Raw genomic sequence first — 14,885 nt, forward strand, 5'->3', positions numbered from 1 at the left:
GATCTTGATCAAAGTCAAATCTGAGTCAGGGGGAGGAAAGTGGAGGAGATCACAGCCCCTGGGCTCAGCACAATCACTCACATGAGCCCAAACACTTGGAAGAGCTAATCCTCCTAATCTTAAATTATCATGGCGGAAGGAAGGTAATACGTATAAGGAGGCGGCGGCGGCGGCGGCGCAGAATCACAAAAAGAGCACGAATCATTTCTACACAGCCAACAATACAGACATTCAACCCGACATGTTTCAGAATCCAGTTTTAATATTTTTGGAATGAACAATTCAAGGCACATGAAAACATTTTGTTCATAGTTACAAAGAAGAAAATTCAATGGAGCGTTTTTTTGTGAATTAGTGTAAAAAAACACAACTGGATGAATTTAACTACACAAAAATGTTTTCTCTTTGTTAGTTAGTCACCACAAATAATGTTCAAACTTGATTGTGTTTCCAAGATATAAGGACGAGGGATGAGGAGCCAAATATGTCCACATTTTGAAAAGAAACTGAGGTATAACATCAGGGTGAATAAAGTCTGTCTGGAAGAATAAGCCTTTTCTTACAATATTTATATTACTATCTCATCTTATTATTATGGCTTAATTTCCTAATGGACATACCGATGTGGTATGACATGAAAAAAAAGACAAAAATGATTTTAGAGTTAAGTGTCGTGTTCCAGTTTTGTTTGTTCTCATACAAGTCAAATAATGAAAGTTATATTATTTACAAAAGGATTATTTTATACTTACAATTTTAAGCTTTTGTCAAATTACGTCACGAATCTACCATTTCTCGAATTTGTTCTCAACAAACATCAAATATATTTATAGACTTTTCTAATATAGCGAACCGAATATTTATTTAAACTTAAAGAGCTGGGGCACATGCAAGTTTTTAGAGTGGATTCGGAAAGGAACAATATTGTACAAAATAATAATAATAATTACAGTTTTATCAAAAGCACTTTTTGTAGCACCTGGAGTGTTTTGTGATTCTGCACAAAGCACCTCTGTGGTTGTATTCAGAGCAGCACCTGGAGCATCCAGAGAGGGAGGCGTGGTGGGAGGGGGAGGACGAGGGAGGATGGGGCTTGGGGTGAGTGGATCCTCTCTCTGTTGCTGAAAGTGCGCCACTGTCCGCCACGGCATCAAATGCCCTTTTCCTGATGTCACTCAAAGTCATGTGATTCTGGCCCTACAAGGGCGAGGAGCAGTTTCCCCTGGTCAGCGCTTTCATGACAGGGCCTGGGGGGGGCACACTTCTTCTCCGGGCTTGAGTGGATCTTCTCGGCAACAAAAGAAAACACAGGTTTTTTGCTTCGCGGGGAGAGAAGGTAAAAGGATGTCGGATCTCAGCATGTGGGTGTTGATATGACCCTGTCCTTCAGCGGGAGTAGGGGCGTGTCTAGCCGAGGAAACAGACGGGGCCGACCTCGAAGCCGAACCTCTGGTTGGAGTCCCCAAAGTCATTCAGCATGACGTCAATGATGGGCAACTGGTCGATGCGAGGAGTGTTGATCTCCATCACTGACCTCGAATAGCCCTGCTTCAGCTGCGGACACGAGGGACAAACGAGACCAAGGATATTTAACAAAGTGGTCCAGGTATGTTTTAGTAACCACGACCTTGAAAATAGCAGGTACAGAAAATGGATGGATCTAAAGACAGGACTCGATTTCTTGTGTTTATGAATGAGTAGGAATTTGACTTTGTTTTCATTGCTGCATACTGACCAATAAAAAGTAATCAACAAAAAATTTGACATTCAAGGTAATTTATCATTAAAAAATTCCAAAAATTCTCAGTTTCCAGCTTCTCAAGTTCAAATATTTCATCATTTTTACGCACATGTAAATATTTGATGATGTCATCTTGGCCACTGGTAAACATTTTAAATATTGAAAGTGTGATTTAGTTAAAAAATAATTTAAAGTTGGAACTTTCTTTCCTTATTTGTTGTAAAATGTAAAAATTGCATCAATGAATCAACAAAAAGTAAATATTTCATATTCCATTCGGGCTGCAACTATATTTGTTCTGTTTCTAAATTCAGCGATAGTCAGTGATTCATTTATTGACCGAGAGTCAAATATTCTAGTTCATATTATAGAAAAAAAGAGGAAAATAAAACATTTATATTTCAGAATGTAAACCGTGAATATTTGGTATTTTTGTTTTGTTTTAATCGTCTCAGACTCACTTTTCAAATACAAACCATTCAAATGAGCATCAAACTGGATCAGCTGGTACAAAGAGTCCAGATTCTACCATTGGATTTCTTGGGTCTCTATGTTTACGAATGATATTTTGTGAAATTTTTTCTCCATATTTTTGAGGATTAATACGATTTCACCGCAGACAGAATGTTAGGAAATCAATGTTTACCGAGCAGCCGTCCGTCAGCGGCTTGATGAAGGGATTATTGTCGTACGACATCTCCTCATCGTTGGAGCCCAGGAAGCGCAGCGCCTTGTCATAGTTGTCAGCGTCGGCGTCGTACCAGGCCACAGACTGATGGCAAATGTAAGTGAAGTTCTGCCTTGCGGAGGAGCTGAGCAGCTTCAGGAAGGTCATCTGCACCGTGTTGATGGTGTTTTCCGCCACGTCGACGTAGTTCAACTAGGGACGGATAAAAAAAACAGTGAAAAGAAGAAAAGATAGAGAGACAAGTGGTAAAGAAAGAAGCAGATAGACGATAAATAAAAAGATGCAGCGAGGAAAGGTCAGGGTGAAGGAAAGAGAAAATGAAGACAAGAAAGGATGAAAAGGGTAAAGGGAGGAGAAGTATGACAGAGGAGGAGAGGGATCAGTGAGAGTTACTGTAAATGAGACTAAGTGATGAAGCAGAAAAATGGAAAAATGCATCTAAAATGGACGTGAGCGTTCGGCTGGGAGGTAATGAAAAAGAAAATAAGAAGTCGTCGGGGTTGACTCACAATTTTGCCACGTTTAAATTCACTGAACCATGAACCTGGAGACTCCTTGGGCCAGTTGGATATTCTAACCTACAACACAAAACAAAACATGTGATCCTGACGGTTACTGTGCAGAGCTTTTTAAACTTTTCACAGAATTCAGAGAGCAAAAAATATCGGTTCTGTTTTAATCAGGTGCTGATGAAGCCTTTCACTTACTCCTGTGGATTTCTTATCTGGGTAGATGCACGTTTCTCCCCCTGCTGTGAAGTTGCAGAGCACTTTGATGGCGTCTCCTATGCAGCCCTGATTTGGATCGATCCAGTATTCACCTGGGGGAGAAACGCAGCCATGAGACGAGGACAAAAGACGGAAAGTTGAGGCCGCTGTCATTCAATTTTCACATCGTCGTCCTTGACAAGATTGCTCAACTATTTCCAAAACAGACTGTGGTGTTATGAATTCCAGGTTTCCACATGGGAGAGTGTTAACGGGGAAAAAGATGTAGGGAAAGAAATGAGCTATGGGGTTATGTCAGTTTCCATATAGAGCGATATATTATAAACTCTGTGCACTTCTGTGTCGATTAGTTCTTGAACAATGATCATTGACTCTGCGCCGTATCAAAGAGTCTCGACTGAAAATCATTGTCTCAAGGCTGAATTCATCTTTTTCCATCATCTCCAAGAAATAAGTGACCGTCATTGATTGAATTAATTAATTAGCAGCTGATTTGAGTTGATCAATCATTTGCCACAAGCCAAACATTTGATGAGTCCAGATTTTTCTCCTTTTCTTGGTTTTACATTGAAGTAAAGTTAATATTTTGACAGTTTGTAAAACAGGCTGAGAGACAAAAAACAGGCTGGGAGACAAAACCCTGTGCACAAAGATCCAGAACCACATTCGGATGTTTTCAAAGCCTAACTCCTCTGATCTAAATGGGACTCGGGTTAGCGCGTCAGAATTTTCTGGACTTTGGTAGCTGGACATTGAGAAGACACTGGTTAGAGGTGGTGATGGTCGTCGTTTTACCATCTGGGAAGTCGGGCTGACTGAGGTGCAGGTCATTGCAGGTCCTGGCAGGATTGTCCTGGGTGCCCATTGGGAACTTCATGCGCTCAATGTCTTGTTTGAGGTTGTTGAGGGATCCAAAGACGTCCTCCATTCCCTCCATGCCCACACCGTCCACGCCGTAGTCAGACAGCGCCTCGTCTCCCTGCATCTCAGCCTGACGTCTCGTCTTTCTGGAGTGCTGCATGGGCAGCGGCTGGATGATGTCACCAGGTGGACCCTGAAGCGCAAAGGTAAAAGGTCAAGGATTATTTATAGAGATTTTCTCTGCATGAATCGTCTTTGTCAACGCAACGAGTGTCCCAGGATGAAATAAATCTACGTGGTCATTTTCACAATCAGTTTATCCGTCAATTATTTTCCAACAAAATCAATTACTAGTTCACATTACCTGAGTGACGTCTTCAGAATGTTTGTTTAACCATTTAAAATCCAAACACATTAAATTTGCAAAGATACAAAGCAGAAAAAAGCACCTGTTTGTATTCGAGAAAAGGTTTTAAGAAAATTATAGTTGATAATTCAAGATTAATGATGATTTATCATGTATTGTTATCTATTAGGTATTTTCTGATCATATTATTATTGTTGCACGTTAAGATGATTGAACAGGAAACGTACAGGAGGTCCAGGAGGTCCAATCAGTCCAGTGTCTCCCTTCTGACCAGTTGAACCCTGACAAAAGAAAAGAAAGACATCAAATATCACCGACACAAACACAAAGGGAACCCATGCTTACACGTATTTCCAGATGAATGTTATAAAACACTGAAAATGATGGAAACTTTGAGTTGACTCACGGATGATCCCTTGGATCCCTTCTGTCCTTGAGCGCCCTGTTGACAAACATTAACATGTGAGCAAGTTGTGATTTAACAGAGTGCAAAAATACACGTTTAACTGAGAGGAGGTGGAACTTACAGGAATACCAGGGGGACCAGGAGGCCCGAGAGGCCCGTGGGGACCACCAGTACCCTGATAACAGATAACAGAGTCAGAATCCAGCCAATGGAGATTTCATTTAAGATGATGTTTGATCGATGTGTTTGTCCAAAATGTCTTCGAGTTTGATGAGGACAAGGTTGAATATGATACACAAGTATATTTTAAATATTCATATACAGTGAATAAGAATAGGGCGCACATTTACATAAAATAAACAAATATACAGACTGAGTGCATAACATAAAAACTCTTTAAACAGTGTATACTGCATTTTTTCAGCATTCACAAAAAACCCTGAAAGCACTGTCTGCCTGACAGAGACTGACTTACAGCATCACCCTTGCCACCTGTAGATCCCTGAGGTCCAGGCAGACCTCTGTCTCCCTTCTCTCCGGACTCACCAGGGGGTCCGATCAAACCAATTAAACCTGGATGACCCTGGAGAAAAAAAAGAAAGAACAGGGAGTGAGACAAAAACAGCATCGAAACAAAAAGCAGACACCAAAAACAATATTTTCCAATTATCCGTCCGACAGAAAGCAATTTTCAAATCCACGGAAATGTAATTTTTGCTCATTTATCACCAGTAGAAAGTAAAAGCCATTTTACTCTAGTAAAACAAAAATGCTAATTCACCTCCGGCTTCCTGCACAACGCCGCACAACGCCACACGACCTCACACACACACTCTTATTTCTGCCTATAAATAATTCGAGTGTTTATAGTGGTCGTCATATTTAACAATAGTGGTCTGTCTCGGCACCTGCTGCTGTGCAGAGTTATGGCAATCTGCATCTGACTACTGCATGCTGGCATTAGACCAATGACCATTACAAAGATGATATTATTGGACCTATACATATTCATCCACTGCATCAAATGGCTGTGTGAAAAACTCCTCACAGAGCAGAGGCTTTCATGGTCTCACTGGGACAGAGCGAACAAAGAGATAGAGGCAACAGGCCTGGACGTTTGCTTACTTTGGAGGCTTCAGATAAGGTGCATAAGCAGATATGAGAAATACACAGTGAAGCAATTTGAGATTAGCATCATAATAACGTTCTTGCCTTCTCCCCCTTGTATCCAGAGTCACCTTTCATACCAGGAAGTCCAGGGGGTCCCTATGGAGAGAGGGGATCAGTTCATCAGGCAGCGCTGACAGTGACATGAGTTTGCATTATTTTACAGCCGGAGCAGAGCTGTGCATTCAGGACGACTATTCTGCTTCTGTCCTGCAACGGCTGCAAACAAGACAGCAAGTAGCAGACAGACATTTTGTAATGAGGAGTGGGCAGCTATAGTCCTGCTGTATTTTACATTCAGCACATTTCTTGACTTTTACAATAACAAGCTTTGTGCAATGAGTCGATGCAGGTTTGACAGGTTTCTAGTTGGGAGGTGGAAGAAAACGTCTTACGAGAGGTCCAGGAGGGCCGTCCTGACCAGAAGCACCAGGGAGGCCTTGTTCACCCTGAGAAAAAGGGAATAACAAATTATTCTTAGTATAAAGGGCCTTTTGTGGGGTAAAGAAAACTACAATTCATACAATTTAGATGAAATGAATGAGTGAAAACATCATGAGGATTATTCTACATTAAATTTCTGCCAATAGATCCTTTCACCTGAATCTTACACACTAAACCTTTAATTCTTCCATTCTAATTATTCAATATTTGACACCAAAGTTTTTCTATCACCACAATCTACTCACAACAGGGCCAGGGATTCCACGGAGTCCCTCAGGACCAGACTTTCCGTTTGGACCCTGAGGTCCCACAGGTCCGGTTTTGCCAACAGGTCCCTCTGCTCCAGCTTCTCCCTGTTAATCAAAGGGACGGTGTCAGAAAATTCCCTTTTCATGGTCAATAGAATTCACTTCTATACATATTAATCTTGTATTTACTGTTTGTCATCAATATGTGTTGTGTGTGTCCTTGAGGCCGAACAAACACTAAAGGCATTTTTTCTTTCGTCTCGGTTTGAGATGCAAACAAATGAGAACCCGCTCTTACAGTCTTTGCTCCACAGCGCTACTAGTGGTCAAAAACTCCACATCATTCCTTTAATACAGTAATTTATAATGCCAGAAACGTTCTATGATCCCTGAACCACACACGTCACAATAAATGTCGCATACGTCTGACAGTAATTAATAATGAAAGCAATCTTGTATTCTGGAGTCACATTGATCGATATCATGTTTTCCTCTAACAAAACCTCAGATTAGAAGGAATCCAGAATTTGTACCATCCGCACAAATCAAATGTTACCACAACTCATCTACTGTCTCTGAGCAGGAACAGCATTTTCTCAATGTATTGAATTTCCACAGATGTCATATCAACTCGGAGATAAGGACGGGATTAAAGTGACAACCAATTATGCCTGGATGTGTCACTTAGGAATCGCCACCCAGACTTTGTCTTGTCTCATCATGTCAACTCTAATCCTCAATGTGGATGGAATGAGCGTCATCGTGTGTGTGTGTGTTCGCTCTCACAGTGTGAATTTGTGAAGAAGAGGAATAAAGACATGGAGAAACAACAGAAGAGGCCGTGTTTGAGATTCGACAGGTTTCTGTCTGAGCGTTTCTTTGAACCATCTGATTTGAAGACAAGCGGTTTCTTTAAGCCTCACAGAGACAGCTCCTATTTGATGCTCTTCAACTGTGTAAACACATGGATTTTAACAAAGAAATCAAACACGCTGCAAACTTCAACAAAGAACGGGTTTGAACGGGTGTTGTTTTGCGCTCTAGGTTATCAGCTTGAAATCGATCATAACATTTTTTTTCATATTTTTCAATATATTTAAAACAACTTCAGGTTGTAAAGAGTAACTACTGCTGAATGCTTTATGTTGAAATGTACTGATGGATTTACAGCACTAAATCTGCAAACAAAAGAAATCCTTCAATATTTCTTGAAAATAAAACCATTCCAGGACTGATTATACACACAATTTATTTATTTAAAAAATGTAATAAATAGAAAATGTGACCAGTCACTCGTCCATACCTTTTTTTTTTCTTGGATGGAACCAGACAGAATAGAAGTCTGATTGATTCTACGAAGGTTTGACAGATTTTCTTTTGTAGTTCAGATGTTCAAATGTGAATTCTTCACTTTTGTCGACTTGAACTGAATTTGAATTTGAACTGATAATATATTATAAGTGCTAATATTTCTTCACTGACCTGATTTAATTCTCCTTGATGTGATGTTATCATTGTAAAAACGATTCAGCTGCATTTCTTTGCTTCCCCATATTTATCCGTTTAACTGTGATCCCCCCAAGAATTAGAATCACATGTAATTATGTTAGTGACTTACCTTGGATCCCTTCTCTCCCTGTTTGCCCTCCTGACCTGTTTTTCCTAGAGGTCCCTAAAAAGAATAACAACAAAGCCATTAAAACTTAGACATGAATTCTTAACATAAACAACACATTAATGGAATTAACACACACATTCACTGTAAAACCTTTTACAACCTACTGAAAAGAACACAACACAGGTCCTGTGTGATCAAACCTGGCATGCAGGAATTTTGTGCACACTCTGACCGTCCAGCTGAATATTCTCTGACCTTCAGTCTTTGCAAAGAGAGAAGGTTATGTGGGGCCACACGACATCAGTGCAGGCAAATTGCCCTACATTTCAAACACACTGGGCTAAAAGCACATCAGCATATTCACCAAACAGCCTCTGGTCAGAACCTTGAAAGTGGGCTGTCATTTGCCATTAGACACCATAATCAAACAGACCAAACAAAAGCCGTCCGTCTTCAATGTAGGTTATGAGCCTCGCCAACTGTGTTTGTGCATTAGTGGATGTGTGCTGAATGTGCGTGCGTGTGCTAATGTAGTCAAGCGGCCACATGCATCAATGAACACCGAACCTGAGTCAATTTAGAAGAGATATTGGGGAAAGAGACTAACTCAGAATAACGGTGGTGAAGGATGAAAAATCATATCACAAACTCCATTAATATGGACATGGACCTGGGCTCTAATTTGTTTTGTAGCCGCCGTCACCTGGATACCCCCCCTTAGAATCCAAATCCTGGAACTAAGAAATGTTTACTATGCCAGCGTTTTAAAAACCTACAATCAACGTCCCAGACCTGCATCTAAAATCAATCCTACTGCAGCAAAAGTAAGAAAAATCTACTGACAATATTAAAGACGTGTGCTTGCCCATATGAATGTACAATAAATGATTATACCTCACATTAGATGATTAATATCGATGCATCGCTAACAACCAAGTAGTTTATTATTGTATTTGGCCAAGTCGGGGCTAGTTTTAGCTACTTTACATACAGCTTGTTAGAAGTAGTACTCGCAATACAAAAGCAGAAAGTAGAAAGAAGTTCTGCTACAATTTATAATTAGTCATTTTCTTTTCAACTCTGGTTGATGTTGATGCTCCGGAGAATGATTTAAACTTTTTTTGAGCGACATTTCTGCTGAACTACTCAACAGACGAGAATAAAATAACTTTAAATATAAATCTCTCTTCTTTCTTTTCATTTCATTTCGCCATCCTCCCATACAGTACAAAGATGGCATGCTTTATTGCCAACTGTAAAACATTATTAGTGTAAATGGAAGGTATCGTAAAAAACGCTGCACCAGAGAAATTGAATAATCTCAGCTCAAGTCTGATGTGACAGAAGGGCATCGAGAGCCAGAAATTAAAGTGACAAGTTAATTTCCTGACAGTCGCAGCAGTGGAGCTACTGCTTTCACAATACTGGCCGTCAAAGTCGCAATATGTCATTGTCCCCCACTTGATTGATTTCTATCATTAATTATTTTATCACGCTTTTTATCACATGCATCACTTTTGGGAAAGTACTCACCCGTTTGCCGGGAGGTCCTGGTACGCCAGCCTCACCAGATGGACCAGGAGGACCCTGAAGTCCAGAAGACATAAAACTTAATTTCACAAAGTTCACAAAAAACTGAAGACGCTTGTCTCTACATTTGTAGAATTTATTTTCATTGATTAGATTCTGTTAGGTTCTCCTTCGGACTCCATCACCATATTGTTGCTACATTTACAGCCTTGTACTTTTTAGTATCACAGAATTACAAATGAACAATAAACTACCAATGTGATTTCAAAAGGCACAGATACAAGATTTATTTCCATTACTGCTATTTCTTTCATACATTTTGATTCTGCTTATTCAGGTTATGGCAAACATTAAGGAGTGAATTTCCCTCTATTCTCCCACATCATTGAGCACACAGGAAATTGTTCTGAGAAGCAGAATGTGAATGGCCAAAGTTTTTAATATCTTTACTCGGAAAGTTTTCAACAAGTTTAGACGTCTGCTTGACTTACAGGTTGACCGGCATCTCCATCATCTCCTTTGTCCCCTGCTAAACCGTCAAGACCCTAAAAAAACACAGAAATTAGTCAAAAAATAAAAAAATAAAAAACTTAACTTGAATCAATATATTTCTTCCCTCAAAAATAATTCAAAAACCTCTTGCAAAATATAACGAAATCCAGAAACAGTAAAATGACTAATGTCTTCTCAAAAGTTAATGAAGCACAAAGAAAATGAATTTAATGCTCACTCATTGTTATAATGCCCTTAACATGAAACGCCAACTTTAGACTGGTCAAATTCAACACTTACAGCAGCACCAGGCTCACCAGGGGGACCTGGGTCTCCTGGGAATCCGACAGGACCCTGTGGACAGATTGAGACACAGGTTGATCTTTGACATCACATCACTGAGGAAAGTTTGACTGAGAATTCACAGAGAGCTCTAATAATGCATCAGACATGGCTGTGTGTGTGTGTGTGACGTACAGGGTTACCCTTGGGACCATCATCTCCAGAGGGTCCGCGGGGACCGGCGGGTCCAGCAGCTCCTGGAGGGCCAGATTCTCCCTTCTCACCGGTCTCTCCTCTGGGGCCCTGAGAAAAACAAGCATCACAGGCTTGTGAGCATGTAGACCACGTGAGGGCACAACACGACTTTGACAACATCGTGCTAAATGAGGCGTGAGACAAATGTTTTATCAGATCCGTCACTCCAGCTGGCATCAAAAAAACGCACCAAGCGGACTCTGAGAACTCAAAGCATGACTTTGGAGAAAAAAGAAGCTAAGATGAACCTTTAGGATCATCCTCTGTAGTAAATTATTTTTTCATCTAATAAATGATTACACCGCTCATCGCTCCAATATCTAGTAATTGCTGACACGATGTCTTAAATTGTTGGCCATGACTCAGACCAGCAGCTGAAACATAATTACAAGCCCAGAATCGTTAGTTGGCTTATTAGAGCCGAGTGCTTCTCTAGTCGATGCCAGCATGGCACCTTTGAAATTGATCCGCGTGTGACGTGCAACACCGGCTCTATCTGTCACTGTAAACAGACGCGTGGCGGCAGACGGATACGTCAATACAACCTGATGGACTCAGGAGGAGTCGACGGGGGCGACTGGCCCGTGCCCCCGAACTAAGGAGAAGCCTCCCTGGTGTACACAGCAGATCTCTACTGCTTAGTCTGAATCGATGGCACTGCTCTGATGTGAGATATTCAATATATCAGGCCGCCTACTGTGAATACTTTATCCTTATTTGTGCGACTGAGATGTAAAAAGAAGAGGCGGTTTGCAGGCGAGCACAATATGCAGCATCGTGACACAGATTTTATGCACGTCATGCTGCCAGGTGCATGATGAAATGAAATTCCTGTCATTTATGCTCTTGTGGTGAAATGCCTCACGGGCTATTCTGACTTTTGCCTCTATTAACAGCCTGGTATAGGACTTTGGATTAATGACACCAGCAGCAGAGGTATCCAAATGTGGCCGAGTTAATTATCTGCCGAGAAGCCCACAGGTTGCAAGGATTACTGCACATCAGCCTGAATTCAAGCAGCTGCTTGTGGGGAGAATTGTACACGAGGAAACAAGGCAGGAGGCTTTCTACTTTTAAATACTGTTTACACATTTAGAAATCATCGGTTGCTTTTCATTTTCTCCAAGATGAAACTTAGGCACAATGGTGTACTTACCCCAATACCAGGCTCTCCAGGTGATCCTGGGTTTCCAGCCTCTCCGGTTTCTCCCTGTTGAGACAGAGTAAATGTGAAACAGCACAAACCCATTAAATTACATTCAGGAGTTTTATCAGTCTAGTCAGTGCTTTAGGTTAGACTCTTCTACTTCTATTTCAAACACACATTTTATCGCACGGCAGAAAAAATATGTCCTTCAGAAGCAGAAAGAAAAACATTATGCGGAAGTCACTTATATTGACAAAGACAATACTGAAGTAAATGAAAGGAGTATGTCTTTAGAAGCTAGGAAGTACTAACATAAAAAAATATCACCAGTTCTTACCTTCTCACCGACACCTCCCATTGAACCGATACCACCGGGAGGACCTTGTGCACCCTGTGGATCAATTACACTGGCATCAGTTCATTAGATTTTAGATTCACAGACATTTTTGAAGTTTCAATTGATAAAATGTTGAGTCTGAAGAAAGAATTGAAACTTACATTGGCTCCGCTGGAACCTTGAGGACCTCTGGGGCCTGGAGGACCAGGTGGACCCTGTCAGAAGAAAACTGAATTTAGTCTCTGTCCAAAACAGCAAGGTGCCACAAGCAATATATATACTCTAAAGGAAATGTATGTTCTACCTCCCAAATAAATTTAAAAGCACCAGGTGCTAAAGTAATGTTTTTTTTCCAAAACATAAATCTTGGTAAGAAAAAAGCCATGTCATGGCAGCTATTAAAGGAAATGCACATTTCAATTTAATTATTTTCAGAACGTTTTGTTTAGATGACACCTGCTGCAGAAAAGCTGTGCATGTGAATGACAACCTGTGTGTTTCCTGGCAACACACGATGTCTTGGCAGCAACTGTGACAAAAACATAAAACTCATTTGGTTCAGAATTTCAAAGACTAGACCTAAGATATGACTATGTGAACACAGTCAGACACAGATGAGGATGCACTGAGTGCGCTTGTTCTGCAGGTGTGAAATATGTTTGAAAATCAAACCCACGTTCAAAATACTTCAAAAATACTGCCTTTGTACTTTTATTGTACTGACAAAAGAAATAAATGATAGAAGGGAAACACATTATTTAAAAAAAGAGAATGCAAAGTTTTCACCGGCTGAAATGTGTATTTTGTGAATTGTGTCGAAACATCTTTCAAAGGCTTCAAAAACATCTGCCAAGTGAGGGATAGCGTTGCCAAACTCCGCCACCGGCCAAAAACTTCAGAACAATCAGAACAATTTCCCACCTCACCAGGTTGTACGTGCAAACAATGTGAATTCCTGCAAGAGAAAGACCAAAGCTCACCATCGCTCCGACGTCTCCATTCTCTCCCTTCTCACCGGGAGGGCCGGGCAAACCCTGAGAAAAAGACAAATGCTCTTCAGAACAACAAAAACTGCACATTGAAGAGTCCACACACAAGACGAGAGCATAAATATATTTTTCAGCTCATTACCAGGTGCGCTCAGACGATGTGTATTGAATAGTGGGCTTTTGGATGCGATGTGATGAAGAATGCATTAATACGAGCAGAACCCCTGAGAGTAAACACACAATTAGTCAAAAAAGACACCTATTGTAATTAAAGGGTATGGGAGTCCTGGGAATAATCAGGCTGTGTAAATTACAGGGCGGGAGCTCCATCTATCTATGTCCGCAGCAAAGTGGAAACAAAAGGGGAAAGCACGAGCGCTGCATATTACCCAGTTCTGGGATTCAATCATGCTTGAATAAAACAGTTTGAATACAACCTAGGAAGGTGTATCTGTAACAAAAATGAAGGAGCTCTCACTTTGCCATTGTGGCTTATTGTCTATCTGCATAATTGCAGTTCTTACTCGTTGTGCTGGTTTAACTCTGATGACGGAGCGTGAATAATCAATAGGTGGCTGGAAAGCAGCGGCGATGATAAGTTGGGGCGAAACAGAAATGACGTGGATATCGATCACTGAGATCACATACGTGTAGTTTCAGCCCATTTTACTGATTTACTGTACCTGCGTTGGCGGAGGGGGCTAATTTATAACAGACTCTGACTGGGACGTTAGTCAGAGTAATAAAGCATGAGGGTAGCGAGAATGGAAAAATAAATAAAGCATCAACTTATTTCATGTATAATGTTTGGAGGTGACAGGTTCTTGATCAGCGTGGGACTTGTTTGTAAAATGTATGAAGCAGTGGATTAGAAGCTGGTAAATCTAGATGGAGTAAAACTAACACACATTTATATGTCTGCATATTTACTACAATGATTCTCATCTTATTTGCTTTTATTCTCTCTTATTGATTTTCATTTTTCACATATTTTCTTGTTTTTATATCTGTAATAGGCTTTTCTCTTATATATTTTCATCGCATACGTTTTGTCAATCAAATCTGCGGCCACATCTCAACCTTTCATCTGATCAATCCACAGCAAACACAGCCCCCAATGATGGAAGGCTTTCAAACTGAGGCCATTCATTCCCTCAAAAAATCATTAATGCTACAGATAATTGAATTGAAGAGCCGAGCTCGCAGTGGCTGCTTCCATCTATTGAAGGGCAGCTTAGTCAAACATAATTAAAAGAGTGGAGACGGAGTGCATTATGGCCAATTAAAAGCCAATTGCACTTAATAACAATGTTATCTGGCCCTATTGACCAGCGGGGGCTTCGCTCTAATTTCATCCTCAGTCAGTCCTTGGATAATTGACTTTGAGATTTTCTCAAGAATGTTGTTTCTTTATTCACTGCCACCAAAGCGAGTTTCTTTGACTCCAGCGCTCAGCTGTCTGACATTTACCCTCCTTCTTTCTCCCTGTTCTACTTGTAAGGAAAAGAGAAGAGAACAAAGTAGTGGAACAGCAGTGATATAAAGTTTAGTTTGTCTGAGTTTTATGTCGAAACCTGACACGTGG

At 40.6% G+C, this 14,885-nt stretch overlaps 1 protein-coding gene across 2 annotated transcripts in view; it reads right to left on the minus strand.

Annotated features, from left to right (window-relative positions):
• Positions 1–242: 242 nt before the first annotated feature.
• The window catches only part of LOC109645414 (collagen alpha-1(XI) chain-like), a 77,905-nt gene continuing 63,262 nt past the window's right edge, over positions 243–14,885 (minus strand). For both annotated transcript variants that reach the window (XM_069511231.1, XM_020111022.2), the window contains 21 exons: positions 13,292–13,345; positions 12,473–12,526; positions 12,312–12,365; positions 11,984–12,037; positions 10,768–10,875; positions 10,591–10,644; positions 10,290–10,343; positions 9,802–9,855; positions 8,269–8,322; positions 6,648–6,755; positions 6,354–6,407; positions 6,004–6,057; positions 5,267–5,374; positions 4,913–4,966; positions 4,792–4,827; positions 4,613–4,666; positions 3,953–4,211; positions 3,137–3,249; positions 2,939–3,007; positions 2,388–2,621; positions 243–1,554 (listed from right to left, as the gene is read on the minus strand). In XM_069511231.1, coding sequence (XP_069367332.1) covers positions 1,408–1,554; positions 2,388–2,621; positions 2,939–3,007; positions 3,137–3,249; positions 3,953–4,211; positions 4,613–4,666; positions 4,792–4,827; positions 4,913–4,966; positions 5,267–5,374; positions 6,004–6,057; positions 6,354–6,407; positions 6,648–6,755; positions 8,269–8,322; positions 9,802–9,855; positions 10,290–10,343; positions 10,591–10,644; positions 10,768–10,875; positions 11,984–12,037; positions 12,312–12,365; positions 12,473–12,526; positions 13,292–13,345 — 1,830 coding nt within the window. In that variant the 3' untranslated portion in view covers positions 243–1,407. The remainder of the gene's footprint in view (positions 1,555–2,387; positions 2,622–2,938; positions 3,008–3,136; positions 3,250–3,952; positions 4,212–4,612; positions 4,667–4,791; positions 4,828–4,912; positions 4,967–5,266; positions 5,375–6,003; positions 6,058–6,353; positions 6,408–6,647; positions 6,756–8,268; positions 8,323–9,801; positions 9,856–10,289; positions 10,344–10,590; positions 10,645–10,767; positions 10,876–11,983; positions 12,038–12,311; positions 12,366–12,472; positions 12,527–13,291; positions 13,346–14,885) is intronic.

Source organism: Paralichthys olivaceus, chromosome 16 (assembly GCF_024713975.1).
Source record: "Paralichthys olivaceus isolate ysfri-2021 chromosome 16, ASM2471397v2, whole genome shotgun sequence".
NCBI classification, from domain to species: Eukaryota; Metazoa; Chordata; class Actinopteri; order Pleuronectiformes; family Paralichthyidae; genus Paralichthys; species Paralichthys olivaceus.